The sequence below is a fragment of the Plectropomus leopardus genome, chromosome 10 (genome assembly GCF_008729295.1).
Source record: "Plectropomus leopardus isolate mb chromosome 10, YSFRI_Pleo_2.0, whole genome shotgun sequence".
Taxonomy (NCBI): domain Eukaryota; kingdom Metazoa; phylum Chordata; class Actinopteri; order Perciformes; family Serranidae; genus Plectropomus; species Plectropomus leopardus.
In genome coordinates this window covers 24,217,602-24,233,773 of record NC_056472.1, presented here as the reverse complement: position 1 = coordinate 24,233,773, position 16,172 = coordinate 24,217,602, and the positions used below count along the sequence as shown (strand labels likewise).

The 16,172-nt window shown below is 38.7% G+C and overlaps 1 protein-coding gene across 1 annotated transcript in view; it reads left to right on the top strand.

The window, feature by feature from the left end:
• LOC121949157 (voltage-dependent T-type calcium channel subunit alpha-1H-like) overlaps positions 1–14,780 on the top strand; it is a 28,543-nt gene extending 13,763 nt beyond the window's left edge. The window contains exons 21-32 of the mRNA XM_042494775.1: positions 205–330; positions 1,505–1,594; positions 1,920–2,100; positions 3,339–3,505; positions 3,601–3,710; positions 3,833–3,966; positions 4,196–4,254; positions 5,898–5,976; positions 6,258–6,379; positions 7,791–7,949; positions 9,098–9,181; positions 14,694–14,780. Coding sequence (XP_042350709.1) covers positions 205–330; positions 1,505–1,594; positions 1,920–2,100; positions 3,339–3,505; positions 3,601–3,710; positions 3,833–3,966; positions 4,196–4,254; positions 5,898–5,976; positions 6,258–6,379; positions 7,791–7,949; positions 9,098–9,181; positions 14,694–14,780 — 1,398 coding nt within the window. The remainder of the gene's footprint in view (positions 1–204; positions 331–1,504; positions 1,595–1,919; positions 2,101–3,338; positions 3,506–3,600; positions 3,711–3,832; positions 3,967–4,195; positions 4,255–5,897; positions 5,977–6,257; positions 6,380–7,790; positions 7,950–9,097; positions 9,182–14,693) is intronic.
• The last annotated feature ends 1,392 nt before the right edge of the window (positions 14,781–16,172 follow it).

The following is a 16,172-nucleotide window of genomic DNA, read 5'->3' as shown; positions in this document are numbered from 1 at the left end:
AAACTCCATGCAATCTCCGGAACGTCGGGTTCTATGAAAATGAACAACATGACCCCTGACCAGCACACATAGTAAACACCTCTGTTGAGAATGTACTCCTGCAATTTTTGGCATTAATACTGATAGCTTTGATGCAGTTGAGATGTTTTCAGGACAGTGTTAACTCTACATACTCTCTGTTTTTGTCTTACACAAACACTGCAGTTGTTCAAAGGGGCGTTCTTCCACTGTGTGGGTCAGGACACAAGAAACATCACCAACAAAACCGACTGTCTGTCAGCCAACTATCAATGGGTACGAAAGGAGTACAACTTCGACAGCCTTCCTCAGGTACAGTCGGATTTTAATTGATTTCTGTGAATATACATTAAAGCTGTTTAAATATAGTAAATTTGCCTACTGTGTAATACAATACATACAGTATTTAATCACTGTCTAAGAGTGAATATGCATCTGCTGCTAAGCCTCATAAAGTAATACAGAGAGAAAATTACTTGCTAGTATTGCACTTGCTGAGGAGGAGCTGTGTTTAGGTCTTTATGGTTGTATGTTAGATTTATATCTCAAAAACTCCCCAACAGATTGCATTAAAATTTATTGTTCTTGAGATAAACTGACACAATTCATGAGACTTTGTACAACCAAATTTAGAGGATACATGCACATATTGTCTTTGAACAAACTTGCAAAGTTGGATTTTATTTCACATAAAAACAACACCACAGTAACTTGATGAATTATTGCCTTTAATTCATTGGCCATGAGTCTGACTTTCTTGCCATCGTCAACAACTTAAAATATGTAGAATGCATCCTGGTTTCTTCTAAATGGACAGTTCACCACAGGTGACACATTTTTCTGTCACCTGTGGTGGTATTTATTAGTCGAGATTGTTTTGGTGTGAGTTACAGAGTGTTGGAGATATCGAGATGTCTGCCTTCTCTCTAATATAAAGAAAGTAGATGTGGGGCTTAAAGCACACAAAAAAACATTTGAAAACTCAACAGCAATATCTCTTTCCAGAAATCATGACCCGGTTACTTAAGATAAACCACATACCTTGTTGTGAGCAGTTTCATGCGGGCACTATTTTCTTTCCACCAAATTACACCTACCAGTCGTACTGCTGCTCAGAAGGAGTCATGAATCTGCTAGCTCACTTAGCACCACTGAGCTTACTAATGTCACAGCTCAGCTGAGAAGGATGCCAGTAATGTTTACGTCTCACACTGTCAAGTGCACAAGCCTGTCGTCCATGAGTAAATGCGCTGTGATGATACACCAAAACAATTAAATTAGTAAATAGAACCACAGGTGAGAGGAAAAATATGTATTTTTGATTTTTGGGTGAACTGTCCATTTAAGGTTGAATAAAAGAACAAAGAAAAACATCAGCTAATTGTAATGAATGTATATCCCGTAACAAAATAAAAGATCTTATAATACTAAAACCTGGAAAATCAGTGTGTGTTGACTTAACAGTTATTTCTTTTCTGTCATTCAGGCACTGATGTCGTTGTTTGTAATGTACTCTAAGGACGGCTGGGTGAACCTCATGTATGATGGTCTGGATGCTGTGGGAGTAGACAAACAGGTATCTTTTGCTTCCAATATGTCTGATTTGTATTTTTCTATGGTTATGTACATGATAAGGAAACAATGAACAGTGCAGACTATACTGTGATTGATTACACAACTCTGGCAAGTTTGATGGTTCTTTTAATTCATTTTGTCACGGTACAGAAATAAAATGGGAACTATTGATTAAAGTGAATGCAGCAAGCACATGTCAATATGCAGAGAGAGAGATATAAAATGCACAGATTGTTTCGCCATCTTAATACAGGAGTGTAATAAATGTATTTTCCCTTTTATGCACTAGAAAGTTAAATATGGCGCCTTCTCTCTTTTCGTCTCAGCCTGTGAGGAACAAAAACGAATGGGTGCTGCTTTATTTCATCTCCTTCATGATTGTAAGCTTCTTTCTTCTGGACATGTTTGTTGGTGTGATGGTGGAGACCTTCCACCAATGTCAGCAAGAACAAAAGAAAAAAAATGCAGAGGGAGAAGCATCACAAGGCCAATGCAGAGGTATGGAGAGTGAAGTGGCTTGTTGGTGGGTTTTTTTTTTTTTTCAGTATTGCCTCTCAGAGTTGAAAAAAATCAAAACAGAAATATTGCTTTGGTAATGCAAACAGTGGCTAAACAGGAAGGCATGGTTGATACAATACAAGTCTGATGTATGTGACTTTATCCAAATTTTATTGTCAAAGACAAAAGCTGCAGCTGGAGATAGTGTTGAGCCTCTTGTGTTACAGAGGCACAGTGTCCAAAATGAACTTTATGACTCACCAGCCAAGGGGGGTAGATGAAAAACCCACTGACCAAGCATATTTTTTAGTGGCCATTATATATTGCCTCTTTGGTTTCACATATACATTCATTTCAGTACATTTAATTGAGACAATAAGGTATTATGTTGAATACAAACTTAAAGAAGGGGCCAAAGCAAAATCTGACGCAAAATTATTCAAGTGTATTGAAAAACTCATCACCACAGCTTAGGAGCAGCAGTGCAGTGCGCCCCTAAAAGACACAAAAACAGCATATTTTATTAATTTCATCACTATTTTGGTACAGACATTTACCTGCCAGTGTGGAGTATAGCCTTCACTTACCAAACAATAAGATCTACCCACCTCTGGTGCTTGGCAGGTGTTGATTTTGGACCCTGCATACACATAGTCATTCTAGCTGTTTTCATGCACTGTTCTTTCGTATACCCACGAAAAGTATAGCACCAGAAGTCGTTTATAACCCACATAATTGTAAAGGCTGCTATCATATGATCAACATGCTTATGGTTGTAAAGAAGGAAGTTGTATGAAGGCCAAAAGTGTGTGTAAGGAGGCAGGTTGGGGTGGTAGATGGGTCAAACAAACACAAAACTTTTCCCCCACAAGTTAAGAACGATGTGAAACAGAGTCAACTTTGATTTATTTTAACGTACGTCGTCACCATTATTATTTTTCCGAAACCTAACTGATGTAACTTTATGTATGCAACGTGACAATGTCATTTGTGGGCTGTTAATTCATTAGATATATGAGGATGATTTATGAGGATACGTTGCAAGATTTGATCCATTAAGACAAAAAAAAATAATGAGTGCAACTCTGAATGTGCATGACTGATAGAAATTTGTCTCTCTTTTCTGTCTGTGTACATCTGAAAATCTGCATCTTTATGTTTGTGTATGTCTGTGTCTGTGTCTGTGTGTGTGTGTGTGTGTGTGTGTGTGTGTGTGTGTGTGTGTGTGTGTGTGTGTGTGTGACAAGACAAGTTTGTTTCTGAATCTGAGCAGATGCCATATTACACACATTACTCCCGCATCCGTCGGTGTATCCACACTCTGTGTTCCAGCAACTACCTAGACCTCTTCATGGCTGCTATCATTTTCATCAGTGTCTTGATGATGGCTTTTGAACATCATAATCAACCTCCGGTAAATGCACACACACATACACACAAACACAAAATTAATCTGCATTGGTGCTGTGAGGGCGCAGAAATTTACGTGCGTGTGTCTGTGTGTTTCAGTACATAGAGAAACTCACAGAGTATTCCTTCTATGTGTTCACCGTCATCCTGATCATGGAAGTCCTGCTGAAGCTTGTGGCATTTGGTGCACTGAGATTTATACAAGTCAGGTAACACACTAGAATGAGGTGGAGTTTAATTTCCTCAATTGCTGTTGCATGTCGCATTGTCGGTGCCAAAAGTGTGACATGATGTTGTGTGTGTGTGTGTGTGTGTGTGTGTGTGTCTTTAGTTGGAATCTGCTGGATCTCGCTGTCATCTTGGTTTCCATCATTAGCATCGTTTTCAACAAGATGAATATGGCAGAAGTAATTCCCATTAATCCCAGCATCCTGAGAGTCTGTAGAGTCCTCAGACTAGCACAAGGTATGCACGCACGCACACACACACACACACACACACACACACACACACACACACACACACACACACACACTTAACAAAGGGAAATCTTTTGATTCTATCTTTAATTCTGTCTATTCTTTACGATATCTTTGGATGTCAAATGTCAAATTAAGTGTGTGTGTGTGTGTGTGTGTGTGTTGTGTATGCACGTATACAAAGCTTTTTTATTATCTCCGTTGTGTCTCTTCAGTGCTGAAGGCCAAAAAGATACGAGTTCTGCTGAAAACCATCATCAGTACGCTGTCACAGGTAAACACTTTATAATGTCTGATTCATTATAAATGTAAAGTGAGTATGAACAGTTTTGTTTTGCGTGGGAATAAGCACGCTCATGCTGCATTGGCGCTCGAGTTGATGATTACAGCGTGCAGTTAGTGACCCTGAAGTTTCTCTCTGTCCTGTTTGCACACTTGAAACTCGACAACAGTGTTGCACAGTTTCGTTATTAAATTTGCATACTAATAAAGATCAAACGCATCACATAGAACCTCATCAAGTTGCTTGTACAGCAGCATAAACAGATTTCTAATCATTTAAACAGGCTTGCAACAGTTTTTGAAAGTAATTGAAAGTGCTTGAAATAAAAAGGAAAAAAATAAAATATATGAAAGTGCTCGGATTTATCCTACTGGAACCTCTGACTTTGAGCTTCTGTTGGTTGTAGGTTATTGGACTCTTCGAAGAAATTCAGCTTTGTGCTAAATTCAGAGGTTTTGTGGGCCAACACAAAACACAGTGCAGACCGAGCTCTCCATGAGTCCTTTTTTTCTCATAGCAGCGGTTTTTCAATTGCAGGGTGAATAATTGATCTGACTGTCAGTTCTCAACTGATCCAATCAGATCGATAGATGTGAGGAGCAGCTGTTTGTAAATTAATGGAAACTTTTAGACCCAGTAAAGTGCCTGGTTAAGTTTCACTTTAATGGCATCTGATGTCCTGCTGCTCTGTGTCTGCCCCGAGTACACTCTGCGCTGCGACAGTGTGCTGTCATAAATAACAGAACTGTATAAATATTCCAGTAGCACTCCTAATAACCAGTCTAACTCCAAACGTAGAATATCTATTTGTGTCAGCAAGTGTTTTTATTATAGCGGCCTGCCACAAAAAAATGAATGTATGTCAAAATACAGCACAGCTGTTTCAAATGGTCTTCAAATTGCTGCGCAAGTTAAATTTGGCACAACTAGGCCCGTCAAAAGCTTTAAAAAGATTACAATTTTATATGGTTCTTGGACTGGTATATATGAGCATTATTTGAGTTATTGGTACTTCATTTTGAAATAATTTTGTCTTTAAAAAGCTTCAAAAGTCTTTGAAATGTCTCATAACAATAGAGTGGCAATCCTTTAGGATAAACACGAAGGACATCCAGGCACTCCTAAAAAAAATGCAAACAGGTGAAAGGTGATGAAGCCTTCATTATGGTGGAGAAAAAAAACACACAAACCACGTTTCGACCGCTACCGGTCTTCGTCAGGGCTTTTCAATAATTTAGCCACTATAATAAAGGCGTTTTAATGCAATTCCTCCTTGATTATCAAGTTTTTCACATTTCTGTGCCTGGATTTCCCTCTGTTTATCCCGTTGGTTCCCATTTTCTATGAACACTCGGCACAAGTGGCAACCCTGTCTATAGGGGTATGTGACAGTTCTCCACAGTGCAGAGGGAGGAAGTATTGAGTTTGCAGCAATGAATTAATACAACAAATAGAAATCTTAAAATGGCGAAATTTTTTTAAAAACTAGTCATTAGTAGAATTTAAGGCCTGTCTTCAGTTAAGGCTTGTAGTTCCATGTGGTTGAGGTACATAATGGCCCTGGTCCCTGGCTGAGGATTCACAGTATCATTGTCGTGTCTGGTGTGAGGGAACTAACATGCATTTTTTTTCAGGTTGGAAACATTTGTCTGCTCTTCACGTTCTTTTTTTTCATTTACGCTGCGCTCGGAGTGGAGCTCTTTGGCAAGCTAGGTAAGTCACACTGCAAGCAGAACACACACATTCACATAGGCTTGCTGCAAAGGATCATGGTCCCAGAGCTGATCCCACATGTGCCCAGTTTTCATATTGTTGCCACGGAGAACAAGAAACCCTTTTGCTTAACCTCAATGAGCTGTCTGCCGCAGCCATCCCAAAGTGTGCGCTTGCTAATAGTCTGACACACATATCTGAAGCACGTTATTGGTTGAAACCATCACGTCCACAGTGCAGTAACATCAGTATCTGCATGTCTGTGTGTCTCTGTTGATCAGAATGCACTGACGATTACCCGTGCCAGGGTTTACATCGCTACGCCAACTTCAAACACTTTGGGAAGGCCCTGCTAACGCTCTACCAAGTGTGCACCGGAGACAACTGGAGCGGGATTATGAAGGTATGCACACACACTCACACACGTACTCATGCATGGATATACACAAACTCTATACAAACAGTATGTAATTCCCTGACCGCTGAGGGAGATGTGATGTCAAAAATCCCTATCAGACAGTTACAAGCATTGAACATATATTTTTGAGGGTATTATCCCGCTGATATCATGGCCACTTGCCAACAAAAATACAATTTGTTAAGTTAATACTGGCGCATTCATTTAGAACTGCAAACACCTTTATCATGTCAATTTACGCTGTTCAGTTTTCACATTTCAGCCAATGAGAGGGGGATCACTCTAAAGTGCGATTTTGTGTGCAGGATTGTTTAAAAAAGTGAGATATGTTTAACAGCATTAGGTCATTTGATACAAGGTTTTATGGGAAGTAGAAGTCCCTGATTTCACATTAAAGACAGTTTGATAACCCTTTAATTTAAGGATCTGGAATATTATAATATTATATTTTCTTGGAAGTGTCCTGAAAAGAAACTAGCTGTTTGGTTCTCATTATAGAACACAGGGAGTGTTTCAGTCAGTGCACACAGAAGGGAATTAATGGGAAATTTTTAGTAAATTACAGAACTATAAAATAAAGTGTTACAGTAAAGTTATAAACTAACAGATCCTTCGAGTTGAAGCTACAAACTTTGTTAATTTTCTACATTTTTTAGGATATTTTTGCAGCACCTAGGGGCCGTACACATGCCATGACTTTATCCTCCTGGAAAGCGCAGTGCTACTCTACTGTCCACTCTGTGCCAACTTTCAGGAGCGTGGAGTCAGGTTGCATTTTAAGTTGCTAAGCAGCCATAAAATGCACCATATCTTAGCCATCTTACTTGAAATCCTTAGTGCAGAGCTGGTCTTCTTCCAGGTGTTTTCCAAGTTGGCCTAAGATACAGTAGATGTATGGAGAGATGCGAGAGATGTAAAGCTCAGGTTATCCCCGCATGAAAATAAAAAAATTAAATTAAAATGAAAACTTGGTTTAAAAAATTACCAATAAATTTACCCTCTACCTTCTTCTACCTTCTAACTTCTCCTAAAATTTACAAAAGGAGAGATGTCTGCCGGCTGTGCATGGTGGTTCCTCATCACATGACACGCGGTGCACGCTCCTGCGTTCCAAACTTGAACTCTGTTCATCTCATGACGTGGCTGATGCGCCCTGAAACATAGGCATTCAGGAAGGCATGTGTATTGCAACAGTGTCGACGTGGCTCACGAGCACGCCCGCCCAACAATACAATGGAGCATGCAAAAGGCTGTTACATTTTTAAACAAGCACAAATAATAACTACTTTGGTTATGAAACTGTTCAGATATCACAGTAAGAAGGATTTTGTGATGTCTGCGTCAGTCTGTGCTCCAGTCCCTCTTCCTCTCTGATTATTGCTCTGTGCGTCTCAAGGACACACTGAGGGAGTGTCGTCCTGGTGATGACAGCTGTTTGAGCTATCTGTCCTGGGTCTCTCCGATCTGCTTCACCAGCTTTGTGGTTATGGCCCAGTTTGTGCTGGTAAACCTGGTGGTGGCAGCCATCATGCAAGCTCTGGAGGACATCAGCAAGGTACAGTTACTGCAAATGCACAAACAAAGACAGCACACAACATGTAGCCATTCTTTGATAACAACAGGTCAGTAATTTTATTTATATTTTTAGCATTTTCCTTTGATGTTTCCCAAGGATAACAATGTAATCTGTTAGTAATTATAGTGAAAACAGATTCATTGTCTTTATTTTGCCAAAATATTGAAATTAATTACAGCCTAGAAAGTATTTTAAGTGTACAGGTCAGCATGAACATGAAGCTTACAAATACTCAACATATAAAGAATAAAGTTTCCAACAATAAATGAATAATTAGTTAATATTTACTGCAATTTAAAATTAGTTTTACTTTTAGTAAATTTAATCTGGAAACATCTGATAATTAACTCAAAACAAGGGAGTAAATTCAAATATCTGTCCCAGTATGTGGTTGTTTTTTCTACAATAAGTACAAAATAAACAAAACACTGCATCTTTTTTTAATGTAACATATTCTACTAAAAAAAACCCCACATTGTCATCAATGGGGTTGATTTACCAATAAGGTGCAGGGCAAAGTTGCACATCCAGATCAGTCAAAATCAGTCACAGGGTAAAGATGAAATAGTGTCGCATCATTCCAGGAACATTGGGCCTCATTTACCAATATCTAATTAAGTTTTTTCCTAAATTTGTTTGTAAGAAAAATCCTAAGAAAAGTCTACATCAGATTCCTGACGTGTTCTTAAACCCCAGAATTGTTTGCACCTGTGTAATGATGTCCTCATAGGTTAAGAGCACGTGCCAGTCGATCCTAATTAGCATAGGTGAAAATCCCCATAAAAAGCCATGAGGTGGGAGGTTCATGCACACACACACACACACACACACACACACACACACACACACTAACACAGGCTGAAGCTGAGGAAAAGTAGGGACAAAGGACGGTCTGCAGAAAGTGGAGCAAAAAATAAATGAATTAAGAAAGAACTTGTTTAGAAGTGGTGTAAAAACATACCCTGTACTAACTCAAAATCAGCTACAAAGAAGTAAAAAGCGAGATTGTGCCGTGGGAGGAAACGAGAACAAATTCATAACAACAACAATAATAAAGTAAACCAACTTTGAATTCTGACTTTGAGATTGAAATACCAATGTAACAGAAGAATGTTTTAATACTTCAGAACAAACCTACTCATTTGTCTCTCCCTCCGGAGGAGGAGGAGGAGCTGGACAATGAGCGGGCCCAGCTGTCTCCGTCGCAGAGCGTCAGATCCAGCCCCAGTCAAGCCAACACAGAGAGATCCTCTCAGCACACACACACAGATTATTTTACGGTTTAAAGCAGAAATGAACTGTATGTACATTTGTTTGTACCCCAGGTGTTCCTTGGCTGTTTTTACCTTAACAGAGATATTTGGAGATCTGTTATGTATTGATGTAAACACTGTAAATAAGATATCTTTTATAAATGTTATTCAAGTTTCATCTAAATAGAATGATTAAGAGATGTATTTCATGAGATTTGTTATAGTGATGGTTAACATATTGATGGAAACTGTAAATACAGTGAGTGTTAATATGATTATTTTAAATGGATGTGAATGTGAATATAAGTGTTTGTCTTGTGTTCTGTGTGTTGTTATTCTACTTTTTATTCTCTTTATATTAACTGTGTATATTGTATATTCATTGGGACTTGTATGTTGTGAGAATATGTAAGATAAATAGAACAGACTTGATTTACACATAAATAACTGTTGTGACATTTTTTGTTATCAACAGCACTCACTACAGCACAGTGTTTTTAATATGCATAGTTGTCGCTCCTCCTGTGTGAACACTACATGTATTATGGAACTGGGATACAGATGTGCTCTGTATTCAAACACGTGGAGCCCTTTACATCCTCTGTTTTAACTATGTTCACATATGTACATTAGTTTTCAGTCCTTTTGAATAATTTGTGACAGTGGCAGGAAATTGTCCAACATTTGTTAGTTTCCTCCTCTCTCACAACTAATTAAAGAAAATGAAAGTAAAGAATTGTGCAGGCATTTAGTTATTTGAGATGCTGCTCCACCTGATCCTGTAAAGATCAAAGATAGTAAAGTTTAAAGTAAAGTATATTGTGTTGCGTAGACTTCATATTAGAATACTTTGGTTTTTAAAGCTGTTGTTTATTCTGAATATTGCAACCAGTATTAAAAGGAAAAGAAAATCTAACTTTTCTTTTTTTTTAAATCAGTGTCATGGCACACACAACATAAGGTTATATTACGGATTACCTTTGGTCATATGGTCAAACCATTTTAGCCTCTTTAGTAAACTCAACATACTAAATTTCAGTGCATTTGCAGGCAGTGTTGGAGAGGTAACTTTTGAATGGTGATGGGTTACATATTGGTCATATTGTAAAAACTGTAATAAATAATATCACTGTTTAAATTACTTAAAGTTGATTACCTTCTAAGCTCTTGCCATGAATGGAAAATACTCATGTACAGTACCTCAAATGTGTATTGCAGCACTTGAGTAAAAGTACTTAGTAAACATCTTGATAAGTGCTATAATTATTTACACATTTTCTTCTCACTAATTGTAACTGGTAAATTTAAAAAAAAAAAAAGTAATGTAGAAAGGTCCAGACCCAGACACTTTAAAAGAGGAGATTCTTGGCTTTTTAATGATATCAGTATTGATTTTGTACTCCCCATATTTAGCAAAATACGTCACATTACGTCATGACTGTCACAGGACCAAAAGTTTAGAAAAAAGACTTAAGCGTATGCCGCAACTGGGAGCGCTTGATGTGTGTTAGGGGCTGTGCCGGAATTAAACAAATACATAGAAAAGCCAACACCGCCTCGACAAGCTGGTGGACACTATTTTTTCGCCAACTAGGTAAGTGAAACAAGCGTACCCATTAACGGCGCAGGAAGAAGAAATGCTCTTCCGACAAACAGAGTTAGCTTACACTGTTAGCAATGAACTTCACACAGGACAATATTGACAACTTTAATTAATTTACTATGAAAACAACTTTTTATTTTATTGGTCGGCGGACCCTCACTGATTAAAGGAATGTGAATAATCGAGGAATGGACACGTCTTCGGACGTTAGGACCGCTTTAACGGTAATGAGACAGCACTGTTTTGCCGGTTCGCTTTCGTTAGCTAAGACACTGGTTAGCACGCCATTATTTTTTTAAAATCGTTATTATACGTTAGTGCCAACTGTTTCCGTACATTGAGTTTAACAATTAACTTCTGGAGAATTTAATTGAGCTAACAGATAGCATGGCCATTGTGGTGGTAGTTCTAAGATTTAATGTTACATTTTGCCGGTGATGCTAAGTCTCTTATTTAACGTTAACTATGTCACTACATAAGGGTGTAAGCGGTTGCCATATTCTGAATGTCAAGACTTTGAAAACCCACTGAACCTCACTTGATACTATAATGTTAAACCTTTTATTCATAATTTCAAGACATAGAGGGAGGAAGAGTGGAGTTCATTTGGACCATGGTGAAGTTGACAGGCGTTTGGTGTTAGCTTGTCATTAATTTTTTACAGCTTCAAAACTGTATTTGTTCTCTGAATTTGATGTGAGTTTCATATTCTGAAAGACTTTGTTCCTTTCAAATTAGTCAAAGTGACCCTAATACACAATAGGAACCCACAAAATGTTAAGAAAAGTTGTAGTCTCAGATGTATTGTCCTTACTAGCTTGAGAAATACTATATCTATACACTTATCTAATGTTTTCTGTCACAGAAGACTGATGAGGCTTAATTGCCTTGTTAACTTTATATATATAACACTTCATTCAGACTTGACAGAAACAAAATAAAACAACCAGATGTGTCCACTGTTCCAGCAATCACCAGCTCTGGTTTGGTCAAAACCTTTAATTCACCTTTAATTTCCCACAGTCTCTCGTTGCTGGTATCCAGCTGCTTACAGTCCAGTAACTTTGCCCTTCACTACAAGTTGTCACAATGTCTTTTAGCTCAGCTACCTGATCCACCAGTAAAGAGTCCAGACTAAGCTCTGGTGGTGCCTGTTGTGCACTACAATGAGTTTAATAGAAAGAGGAGGGCTTGTATTTATCGTGGTAATGGAAAAACAAATATTAGGGATTTTAGAAATCCCTGGTATACTGTAACACAGTTCATTGACAGAAATCCTAATTTTTCTAGGAAAAAAATAAATCAAGCTATCTCACTAATGTGTAGCTGCAGTATAGCTCACCCCCTTCCTGTTCACGGATATTGGCCGAACTACAAACTCAAAGTACACATCAAACAAATTTTTCCCAAAGATGGTTTCTGTTACGTAAATAGTTCTTAACAAGCTCATGTTTGTTCATGACTTCATTTTTTAAAATAAGTGTGGTGTAGGGGGTATCAATGCCATATTAATGCCAGTCCTTTTCACGCTGCCATATGATACATTGTCATATTAAAAAATATTGGTTATAGCCACTTTAGGCATAGCTTTAAGATCCTAAGAAATACAGAGGGAATCCATAACTAATGATGTCAACAATGTGGAAATAGATACACAATAAAACGGAGGACACAAGTTGAAATATCCTACAGCACACGGTAATGTGTGTAAAGGTCTGCTTATATGTCACGTTATCTCCCACTGCACATGCATGCCTCCTTCATCCAGCTCTTCCATCTCTCGTTCTCTAAATCCTTTCTTCTCAACGCATCCTTCTTCTTTCGACATTCCTCCCTCAGTGTCTCTCCATCTCTTGCACTGCAGTCGTTTGTTTCTGGCTGTCTTTGATCATGAGCTGAGGAGGACAGTAATCTACTGGAAGCCAAGTGTTTATATCTAGGACAGCTGAGAATTAGGTCACACGTGATTTCTGCTGCCCTAGGCCCATACGGGTGCTACCTCAAAGTTTCCTCATGATTGTCTTTCTCTACAGTGCCCAAGTTTGTCAACAGTGACTCGGCAGAACAGATGCATATGCCCGGCCAAGTGTCAAGGTGAGACCATGATAAAAGACAGATGTCCTGCATAATGCTCTGTACTTTCACGCTATTTAAATCAATAGGGTGGCAGTGGGCCAACTTTAAAGGAGATTACAGTGATTTACAGAGTAACTGCACCCTTAAAATCAGCTAGAACCCTCTCTCCTGGAGTGTTTAAAAAATGCAACATAGGGGTGACGGAGCAAAAACTATTGCTGTCATGGCCAAGATGTGTGTAATACTTGGGGTCAGGGGACACGGGGAAACAGGCTGACCACCGCTCAGCTTTGCATGGGAAACAAAGGAGAGTGTCAACTGGTGGGTCTGCCATTTTGATCCACACTTAAATATCTCAACAAATATCAATTGGATTGCCCTGAAATGTTGTGCAGACATTCATGGTGCCCAGAGGATAGATCCTAATGATGATGACCTTCTTCTGGCCTCACTGAGCTGCTTGCTGTAGACCAATGATGCTCAACCTATGACCTGCGATAGGGCCCCTGGTGGCCTACCGATCATTTTCTAATTGATAATGAAAATAAGTTGATTCACTATGGGGATTATTTTTGTAATTTGAATGTAAATAAGGTGCCAGAGTGCATAAAAAGAATCAGAATAGAGATTCATCATGGAAAAAAAATGCCTTGGGATGATCTCACACATCTCTGTCAGGGCCAAATGTTCTCATACAGCAAACGTCGAAATGTCTAAAACAAGTAATTCATTTATTATATACACTAATAATATTATTAAGCTTTGTTTATCAGCTGGCCCATGGCCTCCTGTCATATTGCAAAAGTGGCCCCTGAGCAATGCAACCTGAGCATCTCTGCTGTAGATGCTTAATTTTGTCTAAACTTCACAGTGTCAAATTTAGCCTGAATGTTGACCTGACAAAGACACTAAATAAAAGATATGATAAATATAATCAGGAGGGTGTCTTTTATATATTATTGCATGGGGATGACTTGATTGAAAATAAGCAGAGCATAAAGCTCTTCCTGACTGCTTAGGGTGTCTGAGAAGATGTCAGTGATGGGAAGTGGTAAAAAGTTTTGTCTCCATCTTGTTTATCCATTTGAAGAGATTGAAATAGTTTTGAGGTAAATAATGTTGGAGTGAATGCAAACACTGTTATGAAAACGCTCAACTTTGGCACCATGAAAAGAAATCATATTTGCCATGATGGATTATCCAGCAAGGTCTTTTTTCAAGACTGAAAGCTGTTTTTTAAACTGTACATAAAATTGATGAGTTGTTGTAAAAGCAAGAAAATGAGCCACGACGTGCCAGGAATTATGGAAACTACGCAATGGGCAGAAAACTTTCTCCAGTTTACATTTTATTTAATATGTTATTTTACAAAGTGCAGACCTATGGGTGTGATTGTCCCCCTCAGACTGGCCATTTTGATACTATATAGTTTCCTCGCTCTAGTGGCTGACAATTTGCCTTTTCAAAGTAACAGGAAAATACTCCCATGTTTTCCAAAAAAAGCTATTGCCGAGTCTCATCAAAGACCACACTGCCATTGCCATTACCCTCTCTACATGTTTTGTCACTTTTATATAATAAAATTGTGCTTTGGAATTTGCCTGCAGACACAAACCAGCAGGACGCCTGGTTGGCTTTTTTAAAAAGGTAATACCACTGCTGATCAGTAATGTGCAGAGACACAGGGAGGCTTGGAAGGAGTGAAATTTAAGACTTTCGTAAAGTAAATGTCATAATAAAATGTTTCCTGTCTGCACAGCTACACATAATGCTGCTTCTTTACTCCATCAGGCCGACCAGCAGCAGAGTGCCCAAGCAGACTGCATGGTGATGTCAGAGAGGACGGAGGCATGTGTGCTCCCGCAGATGTGCCGGTAATTATGGGGGGATGAATAGTGATGTTTTAAGAGGAGATCAGGGGCAATTACAGTGATTTAAAGCAATGGAGCTGGGCCCCCGAACACACACCTTCTAATTACTAGGCAAGATCTCAGATCTCACAGCACACACGACAGATTTGGCATGTTTGCATAATCAAACAATGGCTGCTGTATGATGTTTATCTTTCAATATTTAAAGGTCTCGATTCTGCTCGTGCTTGATTGTGCATTTGGTCTGTGATATGTTTGCTTCCGTCGCTGTTAATGACTTTGTAGGAGCTCGGTGATATATTTAGCTGCTAATCAGACGAAATTAATCTAAAGTCGTTTGGAAATTTTTTTGCATTGCAATAGCTTGCGGGAACGCGTCTGATACGAGTGCGTGAGAGGGGGTATCCACAAGAGGCCAAAACAAGGATATAATTTCATTTGATTGCTACACTCATCAAGTCCAAATGAAGATTAATGAACACATGATGGAAGATTGAAAATAATAATATTCCCGTTGTCTTTAGGGCTCTAATTTGTTTGAGAACATGCTGTCACGCTACAGAGGGCTTATTGGCATTTGCTAATGGACTGCTCATTGCAATGGAGATGAGGAGGAGGGCATCTGTACACACTAGTAAGGCCACATGCTATAAGTGGTGTAGAGATGTACAGTATGTGTTTTATAAGTGCTATTTGAGGCAAGTGTGAGATGAAGAGAAACCTAAACACTGGAGTGTGTGAGCAGGAAGGAGTGTGGGATGTATGAGGAGGGGGTGGCCAATTCCCTAAATAACTTGTTCATTGATTGCAGCAAGTAGATGCAGTATTGATAGTGTTGTTCGCCCAAAGGACCCAGATCCACTAATAATTAATTGCGATAGAATGAGGAGGCAGGGCGTCTATACTGCATTGCAGCTCTACACAGTACATTGGAGAGACAGTATATATAACTACCCATGTCCAATCCTGTCTTCCATATCATACCAACAGCAAATGCATTTTGAGGGAGTGATGCTGCCCCAATTCTGTTTTTTTTTAATCAACAGAATGAGGAAAGATTTTCAATTACCCTCAGCTGTTTCACAAAATGTTCTTTCTGAACATATCTGCAAAATGTTTCACAACCAAGGACGTTTGTTTCCTTTCAACATTGGTGACATATTTTTTTAAAAAGTATTTTATCCTAATTTATTTGATAGGGACAGTGTAATTTAATATAGTTTCAATACAGAGAATAAGACTGATGTGTTGCACAAAGAGTTCCAAGTTGGGCTTTTGCATTAAGGTCGGCAGTGTTATTGAAATATACAGTAATAAAACCAAAATGCACAATAACCATGAAAGGCACATAAAATGCATTAACCACAATACATGTACCAAAACAAGCCTCATAAACGGG